At 43.3% G+C, this 21,143-nt stretch overlaps 1 protein-coding gene across 1 annotated transcript; it reads right to left on the bottom strand.

The window, feature by feature from the left end:
* Positions 1 to 612: 612 nt before the first annotated feature.
* Positions 613 to 20,250, bottom strand: smad6b (SMAD family member 6b). The gene is made up of 4 exons (XM_075469950.1): positions 18,739 to 20,250; positions 16,134 to 16,190; positions 14,286 to 14,363; positions 613 to 1,541 (listed from the first exon to the last, which is right to left on the bottom strand). Exons 1-4 carry the CDS (start codon positions 19,526 to 19,528, stop codon positions 1,000 to 1,002), a joined length of 1,467 nt encoding a protein of 488 aa, XP_075326065.1. The 5' UTR covers positions 19,529 to 20,250; the 3' UTR covers positions 613 to 999.
* Between the last annotated feature and the right edge of the window lie 893 nt (positions 20,251 to 21,143).

Below are 21,143 nucleotides of genomic sequence, written 5' to 3'. Positions count from 1 at the left end.
CAGTTAGAACAAAGTCCATTGTGAAATGATCTAGTTTACAGTAACGTGCTCAAGAAGGAATATCTTTGGAAGTACGGCCTAACTTCTGAGCTGAGACTGAGTAGTTTCATCATCTCTCCCTACACTGTCTTTAACTACCCTGCTCCTCACAGTCTCGTTACTGGGGCTCCTCAGGACCTAAAGGACATCTGGATCAGTTGGGCCAGCTCATCTTAAAATGTAATTATGAACTTGATACCGTGGTTTCCATTGAAACATACATGTCATCAGTTATCTGCAGTTTTTTTCAGTCACTCCTTGATGCCCACAACTAATGCAGATACCATGCCATTGATCGCAGTAAGCATTTGCCTCTGGTATGAGCACAAGGAAAAGTCAAACCCTGATTTTTTCGAACATTTACTCAGCCTTCGGCCAATGAAGCAAATTGCCACATAATTATATATTGTAAAATGTGTACTTTGTGATGGCTCCTGTGAGGAAATCAAGTAGGCGAGTAGAGTAGAGTATGTTGCGGCCCAAATTACATTGGCACATAAGTATACAGAAAAATGAAAATATAGAAAGATATTGACTGTGATGAACAGAGCTAATGATGCAGACCAAACAGAATCATTATGCGAATACTTTATTATCAATGTGTGAATGGTGTTAGCTTTTTGTCTGGATATTAATAGTATATGAAAACTATACACCAAATCCAGGCTCATCCTAATTTTGCTGTATAATTTCTCAAGTTGGTATTGAAAGAATCTTTATCTTTATATATATTTATATATATATGTATACAACATACATACATATATAAAATACATAAGCCAAAGTGCATTTTCCGTTTTTTTTCCTCTTGTCCATATACACATTGCACCATACATAAATAATTACATTGTAAAAATGACTCCGTATTTACAAGTATAATATATATTTCATATAATATATAAAACTTTATATTAAATCTAGGTAGATGATATTTGGGATAGTTTGTGGGGTCCATCTGTGTTATCTATGGTTGTTGAGGAGAATCTCCAGCCAGCAGGGGCAGGAGGTGATGAACTGTCTTGAGTAGCAGGGGCCCCAGCCCTTAGCAAAGCTGATGCGCACACTGTTGGGGTCATAGGGTCCATCCTGGAAGTCAGCCTCTGTGGTGTGCCTCAGAAGGTACGAACGCTCATAGTCAAACACCTTGATGGAGTAACCTGGCATCACTTTTCGCACAACCAGAGTTCTGTTGTTAGGCACGTCCAGAGTAGGGGAGTTGACAAATACGGGGTGCTCACTGCGGTTATAAGCCCAAACGCCATCCGGCTCTTTGCTGAGGAGGATACCGTAGCCAATTTTGCCTCGTGTACGCTGAACGGTGGCGCTGCGGTGATCTAGGTTGAGCTGGCCCAGGCAGAAGCCCGTGCCCTGAGGTAGATCATAGAAGATGCTGACGGAGTGCTCGTACACTGTGTAGAGGCGGCCCACGCGAGTGCGGTGCTCCCAGTACGCCACATTACACCAGTGGCTCTGCTTGGGGGCATCGGGCGACATGCTGGCATCTAGAGGAGGCAGAGACACGGTCATTAAACAAAACATAAACAAAAGTAAACAGGGCTAGTAAAAAGGAAGGGTTGAGTTTTAAGGGATTAACTATCTCTTTTTATTGTTCAGAGCAGATGGCCACACTATAAATACTGAAGGAGGCACTGTATTGAAATCTAAGCCTTGCATAAATACCACTGCATGCTCGTCTGTCCAACACACACACACTCACACTCACAAACACCCATGCACGTGGGGGCTACTATAGATATCCTGAGGGTGTAGTGAGGTCAATCCATCTGAAGACCTGCACTTCCTCACTCTGTCTCAAGAGGGCACTGTAATGATTAAACACTGACCACCCAGCACAGGCGCTCACTGCTGCTCACTCTTGCACTTTCAAAATAGATCATGTTTACTAAAAAGAAATGACATTTACACTTGGGCCTCCAACTGAAAACCAGAAGCAAGCTCGCAAGTATAGCAAATAGAGGCTGAATTAAAAAAATGAATCAAAACTTTTTGAAAATTCTATTTTCAGCCCGTGCACATTTTCATCAGTTCTTTTCTTGTTGCAGTGGAACAAAGCTGGCATCTTGTTTCTAAACATTTCTGCTCCGTAAATCAGCTTCTTAATTCAGTTTTCATGGCTGCAGCCTGTGAACTCTTTTCAGTGACAGCTCTCAGCACTCCAATGTGAGTTACTGCTCCCTAGGTAGACTTCGATCTTTACCATACTGAGGAGACACACACACAGACACACTGTTGACTGCTCTCAGAAGCTGCTCATAGCTGTCCTACAGTTATACTGCTCATAAAATATGTGGTACGAGGAGAGGACAGAGGCCGGTGGATGACGAGGAGGAGAATGAAACGGACAGATTTCTATGATCTCACATCCCAATCTTCGCCCTGCACTCCTGGTGAGTAGGGGAGCCCCTTTCTCCTCTTCTCTCGTCTTCCTCACATTCCACAAGAGTGGGGGTGACGGGAGAAGGCCAGGCAGGGGGTCCCCCTCCCCCTCCACCCAGCTCTTCCCCCTGCTGTGGGCCCAGGGACGGCATTCAGCTCCCTGACAACTTAGCACAAGCCCGTGACCTGCTGACCCCCCAGCCTTCATGCTATCAGCTCCCATTAACTCACACACAGAGTGATGCCATTATTTTGCTTCAGAGAGTCTATTGGCACAGAGGATTTAAAGCCTGGGCCTGTGGCCCCATTCCTTTCAGTCTCTCTGCTCTCAGGGCTTAATGACCGCCCGCCCCATTAACAAACGCCTTTAAGGTGGAGCATTGCGGATCCACGCAGCAACAAAATGCCTAGCTCACCTCCCACCCAACTAAACCTTTCTGCTGAGTGACCCATACTAGTAAAGTTTATACAAAGATTAGCAAAACGTTGACCAGACTTGCACAGACAAAACGCTTGCTGGTTCAAGGCACTTTGTCATGGATGGGGGAGGAAAAGAGTGACTGAGTGAGTAGCGATGTGTGGAGGTGGGGGGGGGGCTGCAGACAGGCTCTCTGTGTGTTTACGCACACACTGATGGCTGAAATGACCCCCTCTCTTCAGGGGCCCCAACATGCATGTGCCATTAGTGAATTCCACACTCCAGCTCCTCTGCTCTGAGCTCAGCTTTTACTGCAGCATGGCTCGGCCACACAAAGAACTCAGCCCCAACTCGTTTATGGCCCTCTATTGTCTCAAATCAAATGGAGCCCACACATCAAGGTAAACTCACTTTGAAACTGTGCACACAGACACAAAGGCCAAATGGCTAATATCTCCTCTCTTTTGGATGAAAAGAATAAAGGAAAAATAACTTTAATTTTATAGAGTTTTCACACACTGCCTGGAACGAAAATAGCCGGTAAGACTGCAAGGACCAGGAGGAGGAATGAGCAGGACAAAGGTTAGAAATGTATTTTATGTTAAGCCTGATGGAACACAATGAGCACACTGTGAGCCAGGCCTTTTCCTGTTGCTCTGTTGTGTTTAGCATCTACGTGTGTGCCTTTGTGCACATCTGTCTGTTTGGACTTGGCTAAAAATCAGCCAGCAAGTTTGTTGTATTTTTCCTGACTTTGTGCATTAGAGATACTGAGTTGATGGCTCAGAGAACACATCTCCATTCAGCCTACAAAATGTTTAAAGCATTTTATTTCTCTTTAAATAAAAATAAAATTGTGTATCCACAGCAGGTGTTTCATCTCATTTTATTCAGTAGCTTTCACTCCTGCCATCCTCAGGTATGCCGTCATCATGGCCTTGTTTCTACAAAGTCGCATGCTCCTCCCAACACAGTGTTTTCAGAATTTCATCCTCCACAGCCATGTTTGGATGCTCTGTAAATGTTTAACTATATTTTCCAAACTGATTTAAGAGACTATGACGCTTTAATTAGTAGTATAAGACCATTGAGTGATGGAGAAACAGGCCAGCGCAAAGCTGGAAGCAAACTTTAAAGTTGAGACATGAGGCAGTGAAGTAAAGGCGTGTCTTCCTCCCCTCTGACCACAATGTGGACATCCAACTCTCTTGACTCCATGTCGGGCTTTCAAAGGGTCTGCTAAGGGCGGAGCAATGACGGCTGGGAGCAATTACTAGTTCTCTGCATCCATTTAACCCTGCCACCTTTTAACAGCTCCGTTTACCCATTAGAATAGTAGCGCATGTTATTATTGTTATTTTATTCTCAAAAGCCTCTCCTCTTAGTGTCAATCTCAGAGGCTGTCAACTCGGTACGGACACTACATTTCCTGTTACTGCGGCCAGGAGGCAATGATCTGAACACATGCAGGAATTAATTTAGCCTAATGCCTTACGTAACCAAACTTATGTCGTTAGTGTAAAAAAGAAGGGGAGATACAGAAATCTGTGGCTGGTGTATTTGAAAAGGACATGCTGTGTGAAGCTTTCCTTTCAGGATCAAGAAGTAAGTAAACAGATCAAACACTCAAACTATATGAAAACAAGCACACTCATTCACTTTTGTGAGTTGAAAGCAACCTCAAACACCCCCATCTGCACATAGCTCACGTGGAAGTAAAATCACAATGTAAACAGAGATATCTAACTAATGCTAGAACATCACTGAGAGTTCGGTGTGCAGAGTTTGACTAATAACAAGACGTCAGCTCCATGGGAACAATGAGAACATGTTGATTTTTCTCTTTCCCTGTCGTCTGATTGGAGGACATCAGATCTGTCAACAAACACAGATGGGTCTTTGTTGGACGGCGAACAGAGACATCGCGGCTCAAGTGTGCAAAAAGGACAGAAATATTAGCTGCAAGTGGTCCAGGTTTAACATGAAAAAATGAGAGAACACCAAGATCGCCCACGTTGGAGAAGGAAAAGTAAAAGAAGATAAACTCAAACATAAAGATATTCCTCTACAAGGTGAAGCTTCCAAAAAAATGGTGGATGAAGTACGATGAGCAAAACATATTTACAGTTACAAAAGAATTATGAGTACTACATGATAACCTCCTCATGTTTCTTTGTTTTGAAAAAAGATCGTAATTAAGGATGTTGAGTGAAAATAGTGGAGATACGGGGCTGCGTCAAAGTAAATGCACAACATGAATAACTGTTCTCAGTTACATATCCATTACTGAAGATACTGTAGACTTTTATGGAAACAAACAGAAAAAAACTATCATAATATATGCCATATATACGTCAGGGACCAACAGGCCATTCACAGAGCACTAACTGACATCAAATACAATTGGTCAACACAGGTGAAAGCAGATTTCTGCAATGAGCTCCTAGCACTCAAAAATGAGACTTAATAATTACCGCTAAGTAGACAAAAATGAAGGCTTGAAAGTTTCAATGGCAATCCTTGATGATCATCCAGTAATGCTTTTAAAGACAGGATGAAAAGCAAGGGGGAGAAGCAGAAAAGAGCTACCCCCGGGGTAAACACAGCTCTGCAGCCTTGGAGTGAGATGAATGGAAGGCCGAGTGTCAGGGACAGGCAGACAAACAACAGCTTCCCCTCCGTGCTAACATCTCCCCACCAAGCTCCGGGGCCACCCCCATTACACTTCATCTTTCCGAATCCAGAGCAGGGAGCAGAGGTGCACCCATTCCTCTGAAACTTTGCTGAAAAGAAGAGAGAAAACAAAGAAAAAAATAACATTGCCAGTCTTTTTACGTGGAGCAGTCCAGGGGAGGAGAGCAGAATTCTGTAATCCTGTGCCAGGGGTTAGATTCTCCTCCAGCAATTAGACTCCACCAACAAACTGATAGGCTCAAGCTTAGTGGGGTGGGGATTTTGAGATCTGTGTGTGCACCTGTGTGTGGGTGTGAACTATACCATTTTTTTTTTACAACTAAATAAGAAAAGAGGAGCTGAATCAAAAGCTATGTCTATCCTTGTGCTCAGAATGTGGTTGACTCAGTAATCAATGGCTCCCACAGGCTGAGTGTACAGGCCACATTTAGGTTGGCGTCGGGACTATCACTGCCATCAAAGTCAGCTTTATCAGACAGACATGCTAACTGGAGCTGCTGTTACTTGTCTATGGATTTTTCTCCCTGAGGTCCGACTGTTCTCTGCTCAGAGAGATACAGAAACAGAGATGTGTACTGTGAGAAAACACTGTGGGAGCCCAAGAAACTGAATCCAGTCACCAAGGCTTTCTGGTCACAATGGGAATGCTTTACATTGTCATCCACTTCCTCCTCACTTTCCCTCCGTTTCTGTTTCGGGATGACCCCATGAGGGAGGAAAAGTGCTGTGCCCTAGATAGCAGATAACTAACAGAATCCATAAATTAAATCAATAAACAACAGAGGGTGTAAAAAGCACAGGAAGCTAAGGAAGCTAATGTGGTGGAGCCGTCTGGGCGAATGAGTGAGGCTCCTAGTTTGAAGGAGAAAGCTCTATTTTTTCTTTTCAGTAAAGAAAATGTGCTGCTCATTTCCTCCACGCTTCCTCCGAAGCTCTGCAGTATGTCGAAGACATAGAGCACAAGTGATGGTTGGAATCCAAGTGAGGCCTGCGAGAGAATTTCATGGGATGTAAAAGTTGTGCAAAAACTGTAGGGGATGTTTGTGAATATGTCATATCTAAAGGCAGCCTCAAAGGCAAGCCGAGTCTGAGTGAGCATCAAAAGCAAAACACTTGGTGAACATCCTGCTGGGTGGCTGTGCTCTTTCACCTTCTCATACAAGCTATCTTTTTGTGTGTGTAACTTTGAATGTGTGTGTTTAGCAGGCTGAAGTGTTTGAGTAGAGAAGACCCTGTAGAGAACATTCTTGAACCCCTTCCCTCGCTCTGCCTCCAAACTTCCTACTTGCGTTGGGACTGTTGGGGAGCGGGAAGTAGCAAAAAGGTTGCTTTCGGTCTTGTCCTTTATGACCTTTTTATTTACGTTAATTCTCACCAACTCACATGTCACAAGAGAAGGTTTGGGAAGTTCTGGAAAAAGCAAGAGCCGACACTGTGGAAAGAAACTGACTTTAGCTAGCCTACATCCACAAGCTACATTAAAGGTTTAGTTTCAGATGAAGAATAATAAAGAACTTTATTATTACGAGTTATATTAGTCAGACTAATTTAAGGCGAAAGGTGGGTATTTGGTTTCCACTGGGCTGGGAGGTGGTGCAGCTATGATGGACAGAGTTGCTGTTCAAACAATGGTTTTCTATTGATTGGCCCAGTGGATCAGACCCTGTGAGAAGAATGTGTTCTGTCAGGATAATGTGGCACCAGAGTTTCTGTTTCAATCACAACACTTGCTCGACTGTAACCCACACTGCTCCACCGCGGGCATCCAGACACCAGCTCCCCAAACAAAGACAACTGTTTCCCCCATCTCTGACAAGTCGGCCCGTTCACAACAAGCAAGACATTCATTAAAAATGCAGGAGTGAACATTTCCAATAATTCACAAAGTCCTCCCCTGTCAACATCTGCAAAAAATCTTGAAGCTAAAGGGAATGGCAGGATTTCATTAAGTAAATTATGTGTTGGCAGTCACAGACAGGGGAAGAGGGGGAAGCTACAGCCAGACCTCTAATCTAAACCGTACCCTGAAATGCGACAGCCTGACTGCACGTACTGAGCCACACCGCCAAGACTTTAGAAATGCACACAAATGAAGATAAGCAAAGCACACATGAAAAAGTAGAGATAATTCCCCCCGGGGAACGCAATCAATGAGAGTTTTAACATAAACATGTTTACAACTTATCATAACTGCTACTTGCAAAACGTGATCGCCGAGCACAACTTTCTTTGTCAAGTTTATGCTTGAATGAAGCTTTTCTAGTCCGATTTAAAAGGTATCTCCTTTTGGGAACGAGAACAGAGGCACTAGATTATATCTATCATACTTGGTCCCATGTTAGGACAAGGGAGTGGAATGAAGATATAGTTCCAGAAGATCATGTTCCAGATAAGGCAAGACTAAAAAAAAAAAAAAATCAACTCCTTGCATCTCAACTTAAATGTGTACAAGAATTAACCATGTTTTGACAAACTGGGAGTTTACACTTCACAATCGACAATGAGCTTCTATCCTTTCCCTCGAGCTGTAAAAGGCTTGTGTCGAGATGTTGAATGACACAGGCTTCCACAGCTAATCCACACACGGCATTCTGCAGGCTCAAAGAATGCACTGGCTATTCTGAGTTTCAAAAATACTGACAGCCATAGGTTCAGGCACAACTGTCAATGCTCCTCTGGGGAGGAAGGGAAGAAAAAAAAAATCTTAAATCTATTTTTGCCAGCAATCAGGCCACAGGCCTAAATCATAGCAGACCTAAATCATAACTAGCCAAGGCCAGTGTCTGGATTTATAATTGTGGGTGAAATGGTCAGAAAATAAAAACTGCATCCACATGTGGCACTTCCTTCACATGTCCATGCCAGGCGAAGCAAGGCTAACGCGTTTACAGAGGCAAGCTCAAATGGAGTATTGTTCCCTCTCTCAGCTTTGAGGGGAGGCACACGAAAATGCTAAACTAACAGTTGGACATTCCATACATATTTAATGACATTGCACACTCTTTATTTGTTGCTGTAACCCTGTGCCCTGAGCTGAATGAATGGCCCTATTGGTGGAGGCGGGCGCTGCTCTGCAGTGTCAGGGGAGTGAAGATGGCAACAGCAGCCCTCCCTGAGCCCACGTCAAGATTAGCCAACTCACTTTGTTTGCTGAGGTAGAATATAGAGCAAAAATTATAGCGCACCTGAGCACACCTCCTGTTATTTCTACCGAGGGCACTTTCTCTCTGTGTGGCAACCCCTAAAATGAAACACAGGCTACCTTTTTCAAACCAAGCACAGTGCTCTGTAAATCAAAAAACAAGCACAGCACTGTGAGGTAAGATTCACAGTCATGTATGAGGATTTATCTTTATCTGTGAGCCCTTCAGAAGTTAGTCAAACGCCCAGGAGCACTGGCACCACACTGGCTTGCCAAGCGCAGACAGATAAATAGTAAGCTCAGCAAGTGACTTTCTGTTGACATGTAAGGGGTTTCAGGCCTCTCCAAGGACTGCTTTAGATTAGCATGGCTTTCACTCTGCACGTAGAGGTCATATTACCTCACCGCATCCAGGACCTGTCTTGGAAGTTCTGACTGCAAAACAAATCAGTGTTTAAAAAAAACAAACAAAACAAAAACAGTCTGATGTCTTTGCATTACTGGGAACATAAAAGATGTCAATCTTAATGTCTAAGAGACACAAAATTCACTGCAACAATAACGACTAAATGAAAATTCATGGACTACATTCATGAACCAGTGGGTCACAACGACTTGACTGAGGATCCTCCATGACCCAACTCAAGCAGAAAAGCTCATAGCAGATTTCAAACACACCGCAGTCTAACAATGCTGAGAAAGGGAAAATGAAAAATGGCCTTATCGCTCTTATCAACATCTCTTTTTTCTGTGTATGTGTATTACGTAAGGGGAAACGGAAGCCAGCCTCCCAGGACAGGAACGGATACTTGAGACAAGGACTGTGGGCCCTACGCCGCCACAGAGAGAACAGAGCACAAGACCCTTCAGGATGTGTAGTTCCAACCCTCTGCCCCCAGTTTAAAATGGACTCTGCAAACTGGACATGACAAACGGGTGAGGAGAGCCCCCTCACGTCCCCTGAGATGCTGGCCTTCTCTTCAACATTCCTCAGTCTCCCCCCGCTGTCAAAGGGGCAATTCACCGCCCTGCGCTGCTACAAAACCCAGGCAGCTTTTTAAAACAGGATGTTTGTCTGAGGCCTCCTTCCCCTCAAATAAACAATCCGCAAAACCTGATTTCGGGAGGCAGAGTGGAAGCACTCGAGTCACATTATTTCCACATCCCGTATCCTGGAGCATTCGGGCTCCTGAGGGACTGTGGGCGGCCAGGCACTGGGAAGGCTCGGGGCTGCGGTAGAAACCTGAGGCCATGCGCCAGGTTTCAGGGGGAGATGAGTCCGGGCTGTATCACTCAGGGTGTGTAGGATAGAGGAAGGGGCTCAAGCCTCAAGGAGAGAAAGGACATGGCTGACACGCTCATGTAGCTACATTAGACCAGGGCGCTGTCCGACTCTGACCATCTCAACCCCACTCTGACAGTCGGAGTGCAGCTAGATGTATGCACGGCAGGATTTACAAAGTGTGTAAACTCAACATTCCGCTTCTTCTAAGATATGCACATAGGACAGAGGTGAAGGATGACAGTTTCTTTAACATTCAGAGGAAAGTGCCAACAGTATGTCACTCAGGATTAAACTTGAACTCAGAAAAGAAAAACAGAAAGACGAAAATACTGAGGTCACTGCAATGAAATAAACAGATGGTCTAACATGAAGATGACAATGTGACTTTTCAGAGAAATTTAGAGCTGCGATCTATTCCAAATCTTTTTCAAGTCAATGTGTTCAGTGGATATGCTGTTCAATTATATCCTCGAAGAAGTGGAATCACATGCCTACAAAGGCAGATCAACAAGTATTGGGTCTAGTCTAATCTGCTTTAATCAAGAGAAGAATCACATGCCTTGATTGTACTGTCTAATTAGCCCTTGCATTTCCACCGTCTCTGACACAGACAGAGGGAATGGTTTGATGCTTAGTGATCGCCTCTTCCTGACACAGACAGGCAAGTGTGATTAGTATTGATTGCACAACTTAATTTACTTAGCTCCACCGTGTAAATGTATGTGTCTCAACTCATATGAGGACACTGAGGAAGAAAAATAGTATTGAAGACATATAAACAGAAGCATTAAAGATGCTTATTTGCAGTCTCAGCTCCTGTGTACTGTATGCTGTAAATTCTAAAAACTATTTGTCGCCATCTCAACCCCCTCCTATTTATCTACCAACCGTTTGTTCTGCCTGTAGGAATTAGTCTACACCTGAGTGGACCAGACACAGTGACTGTCTGCAGAGGAGATACCCAGAGAAACATCAAAGGTCCTACTGTGAGGACTCCCAATCTACCTACCGATGCCCTCTCTTCTCCAGAAGTGCGACGGCCTTCTGTTTTGTCCTCGGAACTTTAAATCTTTCCACTTCTACCCGCCAACTTCCCGTCATTCCCAGGAAGTGGAAGAAAAGGGGGGGACTGTGAGTCATATCACCCTGCTTGTCCTCTGGTCACTTGACCCAAAAGTCAGAGGGAGCCCATCCATTCACACCTGTGATCTCAGCTCACACCAGCATGATCGTGTACATAAAGTGTTACGCTGACAAATTCCGCTGGGTTGATTGAGGACACAACCTCTAGTGGCTGATAAATGTAGGCTTACTGGAGCCATGCTGTCAGAACACTCTGAACCGGGAGGAAGTTCTTCAGTACTTCACATAAATATTGGTAAGCTGGTAGTAAATACAAGCAGTGTGGCTTAGTCTAAGAAACACATATGACTAAAAACCTTATGTAACTGCACAAAACATCTTGTTTTGCCTCCTTAACAGTCATAGCAACAGCTGGCCTGCAGCAGTGACAAACATAAAGAGCCCCTGATGTCAGACATAATGACGGACATAAAGTCAATGTGTAGAAAAAACCCCTCAGACAGTCATACAGGAAGCAATGAGACCTGCTTCAAAGAGCTTCTTTCTGATGTCTGCATGTCGAGGCCCTGGCTATGAGGAGAGGGGTGTGCAGGCAAACTGGGAGGGCAGCACCAGCAAAACCACATTCCTTCACACTCTTAAGTATACTATATCCAGGGTCCCGAAGCTGAAAGTTGGGCCCACTCATGATATAAACTGACATCACAGAGAACCTGGTGGGGTTAACAATGTGACACAGCCACGTTTAAATAAATCCCAGAGAATGGTCCAAATGTCTGTGACCCCACAAGATCTGGAGGTATAAAATTACACAAGCCATGGATACAGTAACGTGCACATGAGGAAGCTTTTTAAGAATGCATTAATAAGAACCTTTAGCTTAAGCAACTGGGATCAGACAAATATATCAGCACTTAAATCGGCTGACATTAACTCCACAACGCTTATTTAATAGCACATCACATTCTAACAAAGCACTCAATAGGAAGAACTACAATTCAAATTCTACTTTAAAAAGTGGTAGAGCAAGCTTATCTGGCACACCAACCAGTTCCGATCTGTTTTGCTGCCATTGTGTGATGCAGAAGAATGCTCAGTGGGTATTTCTGTAGCCTAGGGCTACAAACTGTAGCTGATTATTTGACTACACCCCACCCAGCCAATGCCCCCCAGACTTGCTTTTAAGAGGTTTACTTATTGGTCCGTGATGGGTGGAGTCTGGATCTCATACAACTCTGGTTACAAACAGACACTCTATCAACCGAAGCACGAGAGCGATTCACGGAGAAAGTCATCTTTAGGTCGCAGCAAGTTCGACACAGGATAATGTTACAATATGTATTACAGAGCTGTATTTTAAAGCTTATCTACATGCTTAATATGGAGGCATTGGTGCTATTAGTCCTATGATGGAATTTGCTTTGCTGGATAGTATATATCATGGATAAATGCTAATAGTATGTTTTACTCAACTTCACTCTTCTGTATCCAGACCAAAGAACATGATACAATGTAAATATAACATTAGACTCAAACTGGCAAAACAAATGAGGTCGCAGTTATGAAAAGCACCCCACAGAGTACTGGTCATTCTCTTTTGCAAGTCCAAATGCAGAGTGATCTGGCCTGGCCTGTACAAACAGTGATACACTTGGAAGAAACCAAAGCCCAGCATGTCTAGATCCTCCTTTACCAGAGTCTCTGAGGAATTGTGGTGCGCGCTCTGACAAGCCCCTCATTTGTTGACTCAGGGAGTGTCGCCGGGCCATGCTGAGGTGGTGACAGCCTGTGTTTGCTGGGGAGGAGGGGGCCTTTGCTGACTGAATACTTCTCTGCCAGGTAGCCATTTCAGCTCCTTAGACCCCTGAGCCATTGCAGACCCTTTAACAGGAAATACTGGTCTCTGCGTGCCTCAAAATAAGGGTTCTGAGTCCCTGTCCACATGATACTGCGCATGCCGGCTGTGACCCTTGCACGAAGCGAAATGGGAGACATGTTCACTGTTCCCCACGAGAAAGGAGTGTTTCATTTCAAATCAGACGACAAGAGAGTTTCCACTCAGTTCTTTTGGTGTGGCCCCATTCACAGGAGCAACTCCATTTCTGTACACCCAACCCTCTCTGCAGCCCACTTTCAGACAGGCTAGATAAAGTTGTGCGTGTGAGTGTCTGCACACATGCCTGCGGACGACTATGCGTATGTGTGTGTGTCTGTTTCAGGGTGAGCTTGGATCTTATTACAGTTTGATCCCACTCAAATATTTCTGAAAGAAAAACAGAAAAGGGGAGGCCAGCTCTAAAGCCAATGCACACGCCCCATTGAACCTCTGCACCACTCACAATGAAGCCTTTATCTTTAAAGCTTGTACCAATTGTGATGATCCTTAATGTGAAAGAATAAAGTATAACTTAAATATAAAACTATTGTCCTGCACTCAACTTCTATGCAGAGAGCAGGACTGATGTGTTTTTAAGGCCGCTTATGAAGAATTATGGACTTCTTTTTTTCCCCCCGCAGCACTTAATTTAACCATTTAAAAGCAATAAAACAGGACAGGATGGAACATTCAGAGCTCTGTGATTTATTACAGAAATCATTATATGACTCATAGATGGAGTCTCAGATTTAAAGCTATATACTTAGACATTCAAATATAAAAAAATTAACAATTCTGCCAAACCACGAGCAACCTAATCCGAAGACATCAGAAAGGAAGACGTTTAACCGTTATCTATAAATGAAAGGTGCTTATTACCTAAACTAACAATTTTAATCACAATAAAATAAAGTAAGAATACGATCAGTTTAGATTATCGCCAGTTAGACTTTATTCCCATCAAACAGAGCACACGTGCTAATGCTGGCTGATGCATCATTTCACCAACACTGACACTTCAAACAGCCAGTCACAAATTCTTATTAAAAAAATTAAGACACAAAGACAGCTTGAGTTTAGTATCTGACACGTATTATTGCATAGCAAGAAACATGAAAACACGTTGACAGCATTTGACCATCCAAAATCCAAAAACTAAATGCCACCTCCTCTTACAATGTTTAAAGTTCTCCAACAAACTGATGTTCCTCTTTGATAAATGACTTCAGTATTTACAGACTGGCTTCTCTGGGTTCATAACCTCCCAGTAATCATTAATCTCGAACATCGGTTTAAAACATTTTGGGACTCCTTATTTGGAGGTCAACGACAGTTGTAAAAACACACCCACCTGAAAATTCCCCCGGTGTGATGTTTGGTGAGCTGGCTGCCTCAGTTTCAGTGTACGACAGTGTGGAGTCCGACAGGTCTGTGGGGGAAAAAACAGAAATGAAACTCCTCTACAAACAATGACAATGGTTACTCATGTGTACTCATACACATTATCATCCCACAAGCCCTAGTGGCAACACCTGTGAGCTTCTCATTCCAACATAACTGACTTTATTTAATGCCAAATTCAAAACAATAAACACCACATGGGGCTCAATCCCATGCCCTAACTTGGTATCCTCATCGGTAGGCTTTTAACAGGTGACATCCTGGTATACATGCAGCTGCGAGGTCTACCAAGGTCTGAAAATAAAGGAAAAAAAACCTTCAAGAAGGCCCAGAAGCTAAATTAATTGACTCACAGGTCCAGTATTAAATCGCTTTGTCTAAGTGATCTTGAACAATCTCCTAAAAATATTATTAGGGGCATTTTTGTTGGCACTGCTTTTACGAGTTAGGGACTGCGATGACCACTCAAAAGCTTAGCAGGACTGAGTCCATTTTCGCATTTTTGCTTGACTTGGACAATCGCTCAGGATCATCATCTTCCTGTAAGGTATGCCGTTACCAGGCTTCAATTTACGCACCGAGTCTTCTTCATGATGGCTGTAGATTTCAAAGTAGTCATGTTTACAAGTTCCTGTGGTGGCTAAAACACCCCCACAACAGGATGGACCCACCTCCATGTTTGACTGATTGTGGTGCTCATCTTGTCGTATAGGCGTTGTCCTTTTTACTCCAGACATGCCTCTGATCCATGGGTCTAAACAGTTCAAGTTTAGTCTCAACACTCCATAAAACAGACCCTTAGAGCTCTACAGGGTGTTTCAATTTATTTTATTTTTCTGCACATTCAAGCCAACTTTCATGTGCTTCTTGGTCGAGACTGGTGTGCGGCTACACTTCTGGGCCTTAAATCCTTGCTTGCTTTCCACTTGGCTTATATTGATCAAAAAAGTATTGATCATTTTGTTCTTAATTTTTGACAATAGTGCAGGGCTGTACTTAGCAGTCGTTTTTTCCTTAACATCTAGGAAGATTTGCTGCGTCATCATAAGCTCTCTCTTTCACAGTTTCTCCTGTGTGTCGGTTTTCTTTCAGCTTTTGAGATAGCTAAACTTGCCATGTTTACTGCTTAGATCGAACATCTCTGAAAGTGGAATTTAAGTAAGGAAGGAATTTAATGGTAAGTAACTGAGTTGTCAAAGGTTTTATGTATATCTTAAATAGTTTCACATACTAACAATAAAAAAGCAATTTGAGAGGGGAAGGTTCAATAATTATGACACGGAAGTCATTACTTATCAAGTACATCTAGTCACTTGGACAAATGGAATTTATAACAATCCTAGATCATACAAAGTTTGTGGCGCAAACACATACTGAGCAGGATTGAATCATTTTGACTGCACCTGTACCACCCACATCTTATTATCTCCACTGGATCTGGCTGGTATGCTGACATCATGGAGTTTTCTGGCATATCTCTCATCTCAAACTAACTAGAAAAACTTCCAGTCACCGTGCCAAGTTAAATGCCATTAAATCTCTAACCACAACATAAATATACCTGACTACTAACAAATCAGGCAAACAAAACGGCAAATCGGTTATGCCCTTTACTGGCACTGCACATCTTTGATTTCTATGACTAAAAAGTCATTTCACTGGTGCAACAACCTTGCTTCAAGTCACACCTGAGAGGAGCAAACACTCCCAGAAAAATCCAAATACAGATCAATAACTGAGGATCATATAGAAAGCATGCTTCAGCTGCCACAGTTTGTCTGTGTGATTTGTCACTTACCCAGTGGCTTGTGTTCTTCATTAGGGGAAAGCCTCGAATATGGGGGTGGGGGTGACTCTGTAACACAAATAGTGATGTCAATACAGTAACCTAATAAAAGGAACGAGGAAGATTAACCTGAGGATCTGGAAATGGCGGAGCATTCAGTTGCCGGCAACTGTAAGGTGTCTTGTAAGTCAAACTTTACACTGACTTTTTCATGCACGGCATAATAACCACAGTCGATATACAGCATGAGAGTGACCGAAACATATAGAAATGTTGCTAACTAAATTCAATTCAATGGTAAAGTGGAGAAGGAGAAGGAAGACATCACACAGATACAAACTGAATTCAATTAAATCTTAGAGCAACAGACACCATCTTTACAATTACAGTTTTGTGTCTGCGCTACGAAATCAAATAATTCTGTTCACAAGCTAGTTAAAAAGCTAATAAAGCCAAAAGAAAACATTTGTTTCATTTGTTGCTGTTATTTAAGCGCATATTATTTAACAGAAGCAGTCGTTAACTGTGACCACAGTCCAACCATAACTTTCAGTTTGAAAAATATCAGTAAATCTCTGCTTTTTAACACCACTGTGTTCAGAGACCTCAACTTTATCTCATAAAAAGGGAAGAAGTGAAGCTCTCGCAAAGAGGGAAAGCACAAAGGAAAGAAAACTCTGTGAGCTCACTGTGACCTCGCCTACAGGGAAAATGGGAAAGAGAAAAGCATAATAGCAGCGGGTCCTTTAAGAGTGGCGGCAGTAATTGCCAGGATCTGAACTCAGTCACTCAGATACACAGCTAGTCAGTCTGGCGCCAGTAGTATGCAAACTGTATATTATCACCACTCCTTCACCTAAATAGCATGAGGGGACCTCCTCAGGACAAAAGGGCTTTTAAAGCGCAACTTGAAACTGATCTCATTCGTAAAGTGTAATGCCTGGCAAAATAAAAGGGAAAAGTTTCTCACCACTTGAAGCCAAGCTCCCTGCCTGACATTATGTTGTGTTTCATTCTTTAAAACTTACAAATCAAAACCTAAGGTTTTGACATATTTATTTTTTTAAGATCATTTCAATGTGGATTTAACAGCAGATAAAACACTTTTTTGGACATGTTTTGAGCTGTGTCTTACAAAGGTTTAAACTACTTTCAAATCAAAATCTGCTTCATGTAGTCAGTGTCATTCTGTGAGATATCTATAATTCTTACATTTGCATTTACAAACACTGTCAAAACTAGTGATTGCGGTCTGATTCAAAGCCCCCCTTCTAGCTGAAAGAAATACCAGCTCTATCGGGCCACGCATGAGCGCATGTGAGGTATGTCTACTATGAGCCTTAGTCCCAATATGGGGTCTGTGCCTTTCTCCCTCTCCAAGCAATTCATCTTGGTGCTTTTAGTGGAAACTCACACAGCATGGCCATACAGCCACATTAGCAGATGGAACAAATGTCACACTTTCTATCAAATGCATTCCCTTCATTCCAATAAACACCATAATTTATTAACATAAAAGCCGAGTTGTATATAATCCCTTCTAATCAATTTGGAAAGTATTCTACAACAAGATGGCCAAAGCCTCATCGGTTTTCGACATGTGGTCGATATGAATTCTGATATTGTTGGACTTATGACTTTGAAGTGCTTGTCACTGCCAGCTGGCTCTAGTAAACCTGGATGTTATGGAAAATCCATCTCCTGTGCCAGTGAGGAGACAGAAATACTGATGCTTGCATCTTTACACACGATACCGTGTGTTGTCATCGGGTCAGCAGGGTCGAGTGGCCCAGCGTTTAAAGTTTTCCAAATCACACGCCCACCTCCAGCCAAAATTCAATTTGTTTGAGACGGGTCAGGAAGGCTCTGTCTTAGAGAGCTCACACCAACCAAACTGACATATGGAAGCAGGTCCAAATCTCTGAGTGAGTCTGAACAATCGCACGCGTGCCATACACTGTTGGCAATAACTCAAAACAGAGGGAAGAACTGAAAACATCCGTACTGAAAATCACACTGAAGCTACTGACATATCCAGACACACTGAAGCTGTCAGGTGCTGTGTATTACTAGGCAACACACTGAGTTGCTGTTAAAGACATGAATATAAACAAACATGCTCATTTATTGAGAGGTCCAGATGCTGCAGGCCAGCATAAGTGATGCGCTGATGTGACACTTAAATGTTCAGATTCTACTTTCTAGTCCTTTGAAACTTTTGGAGGCGTCAAACACATCAGACAGATGTGACAGTTACAGGTTCTTCATAAATATGCTAAAAAAAAGGAAAAAAGTATTATAAACTTACTCAAGCTATCATTAGAGTAAGACTAAACTGTCCAGGATTAATGTTTTGACACTGACATACCTTGCCAAAAGACTAATTAGTATTGTTTAGGTTGCAGAAAGGGTGATTTTCTCCGTTTTTGTTTGTGAAAGCAAACCAAACGAACCCAAACAATAGTTCATTTCTGGTGTCATGTAACGTTAAATAAGACTGCAACATTTGAAATGAGTAATGAGTTTAATATGCAGAAGTAAAAATGAAAAGTAAAGAGGAACAGCTGCTCCACAGGAGCAAGTCAGAGAGGAAAGGCTGTGTGGCAGATGCCCTTACCTGGCCCACAGAGCCGGCTGTAGTGATAGGGGTTGCAGCACACTGATGGACTGTCCAGAGCCCCAAAGCTCTTACACTCACAGAGCGGTTTGAGCTGGGCCGAGTGCTGGAGGTCAGACCAGCGGTACACTTTACACACAAGCAGCTGTGGGGATGCCACATGTCCACCGATCCTCAGCTCTGTCCTGGAAATCATAACACAGTCGCTCGGCATCCCTCCTCTGGACTCCACCGCCTCTAGTAAGGTATCCAGCGCCCTTTCCTTTAGCCTTTTTAAAAGGGAGTATGTGGCTGTCTTCAGTTCCTGCTCTAACACCGTGCGTGGCATCGCCTCCTGCGCCTCAGGGGAGCCGCCGTCTCCTGGTCCAAGGTTCCTCAGCATGAAGTGACACGACCCTGGATCCCTGGCACCCTGAGCCGTCTCTGGACCCCTAAGTTCGGAGTGGTCCCTGTCCTTAAATAAGCAGCACGTCACTGTCCTGCACTCGCTGTCCTGTATGGAGCGGGGGCTCCCCTGCTCCGAGACGCACACCGCACCCCCATCTTGGTCCGACGTGACCCCCAAGCCGCTGCTCTCCACGGGGCACACACCCCCTATGTCCCCTACAAGAGACCCGCTAGGGGTCATCGGTCTGAACTCCGTTTTGGGAATTTTCTCTGGGTTGTTGCCGAACAGATCGTCCCTACAGCCCTCACTAGTTTTGCCATTTCCATCTTCCTCTTCTTTATCTGGGATCAAACGACTTCTCCAGAGTCGCCGCACAAGACCTGAGCGTTTCGTCCTGAACATACGACAACTTGAATAAGTAGAAGGGGTTTTTATTCTTGAATGGATATACTACAGATACTTCTCCGGTCGTTGCAAAACATTAATGACGGTGAATTGCCGTGCAATGCATGCACAGCCAACTGACGAGCATTGGTGGCAAAACCGCAACATTAGAGTGAAGGCTATTTTGTTGCATTTACTACAACAAAACCCCGCAAAAAATGCACTGCAGCATTCCGATCAAGAAGCATGCATTTAGCTGATTACACTGTAAATAAGCAGGCGGGTGGAACCGTGGCTTCTTATCCAGGATCACTGCGGAATGGACTGTTTATGTGTTTGTTAAGAGCGAATGAAACAAGCAGAGTACATGATAACATAACATAATGTGCTCAGTAACATAATCCAAGCCAGTAGCCTTCAACCCAAGACGGCCAGCCGCAGCTTGAAACAGTTCCCGACTTTTAACAACCTCAGATCTACTTTCTACACCGGCACATTGAGCATGAGGTAGCCTACTTCGATGCGATTTAATCCCAAGAAAATGCACCAGAAGTCAGGATCCTTGCCGTCTTCTCGAGATGTCAGTGCACTTCTTTCTCGTTAAATCCCAACAAAACATCCGTGCGGGCTCAAACTACTCGAAGAGGATCAATCCGGGACTGAATAGCGCTCCTGCGTCTCTGCTCAGATCTAAACCAAACTGCAACCCAGGTCCTTTTCTTTCTCCGTTTCTCGCTCTTTTTCTTTTTCTCCCCCCACCGCCCCCCACCCCCCAGTCTTCCTCACGCACACACACAAACAGACACACGCACACACGGGGCCCCCGAGGAGAGCGGTGGAGCCATTGGCTGACTACCATCATGTGCTAGTCTAGACACTTTGGCGGCTGTGAGCTGCACTGATTGTTGCGCAAACAAGGTTTCAAGTTTCTTAACTCTTAAAGGCGAAACACTCGTCTCTCGTTTTTAAGTCAAAGTTACCGAAACTTATTTACATCCACGATGCATTCAGTATGTGTCTGTTCTGCGAGGAAGAAGAAAAAAAAATAGACTATTGAAGAGCTTTTAAACATAAGCCTATGAATATTATTTTTTCATTTCCTCATTTGACACTCAATTTCTTTCTATTTAACTAAATAATTTCGAGTACTTTTAAAGATAACATTGGAGGACTTGAATACTTGTCAAATGTAATATGCTCTAGGAGGAGACAGAAGAGTGAAGATAAAGCAGGAACAAAACCTAAGACATAAAAAAGTGAAATAAAGTCTGTCGTCATTCATCACACCTATTTATAAACACACATGCATGAATGAGAAGATAATAAAAGTGATCAAGCACAACCAGTGCTGGTGGAACTTAGATGCAATGACCTAGTGGAAGTTTGTACAGTAGACATCATTTTAACCCAGTGACCTCATTAAGCATAAAGGGCAGAGTTTCACTGAAAACATGCCACCGCATATAATAGCTTGTATATGTTTGTGAACATAATCAGGAGTTATTTCCAAGCGTTGAATCCAGATTATTAAGGATTTTAGCTTTCACATGCAGAACAAAAAAGCATTCTGAAATATCACAATTTGAACCATTAGGTCAAATGAAATAAAAACTGAGAAAAATATTTCAGCATT

The sequence above is a fragment of the Odontesthes bonariensis genome, chromosome 7 (genome assembly GCF_027942865.1).
Source record: "Odontesthes bonariensis isolate fOdoBon6 chromosome 7, fOdoBon6.hap1, whole genome shotgun sequence".
Taxonomy (NCBI): domain Eukaryota; kingdom Metazoa; phylum Chordata; class Actinopteri; order Atheriniformes; family Atherinopsidae; genus Odontesthes; species Odontesthes bonariensis.
This window is presented reverse-complemented; position numbering and strand designations above follow the sequence as displayed.

Excerpts from the sequence above, each read along its gene's own strand:
- smad6b (XM_075469950.1), bottom strand. The coding sequence starts at position 19,528 with ATGTTCAGGACGAAACGCTCAGGTCTTGTGCGGCGACTCTGGAGAAGT. Across the intron at positions 16,191-18,738 it reads CAGCCGGCTCTGTGGGCCAG|AGTCACCCCCACCCCCATAT; the intron begins GTAAGGGCATCT and ends TTTGTGTTACAG. Across the intron at positions 1,542-14,285 it reads CACACCGGGGGAATTTTCAG|ATGCCAGCATGTCGCCCGAT; the intron begins GTGGGTGTGTTT and ends TGCCTCCTCTAG.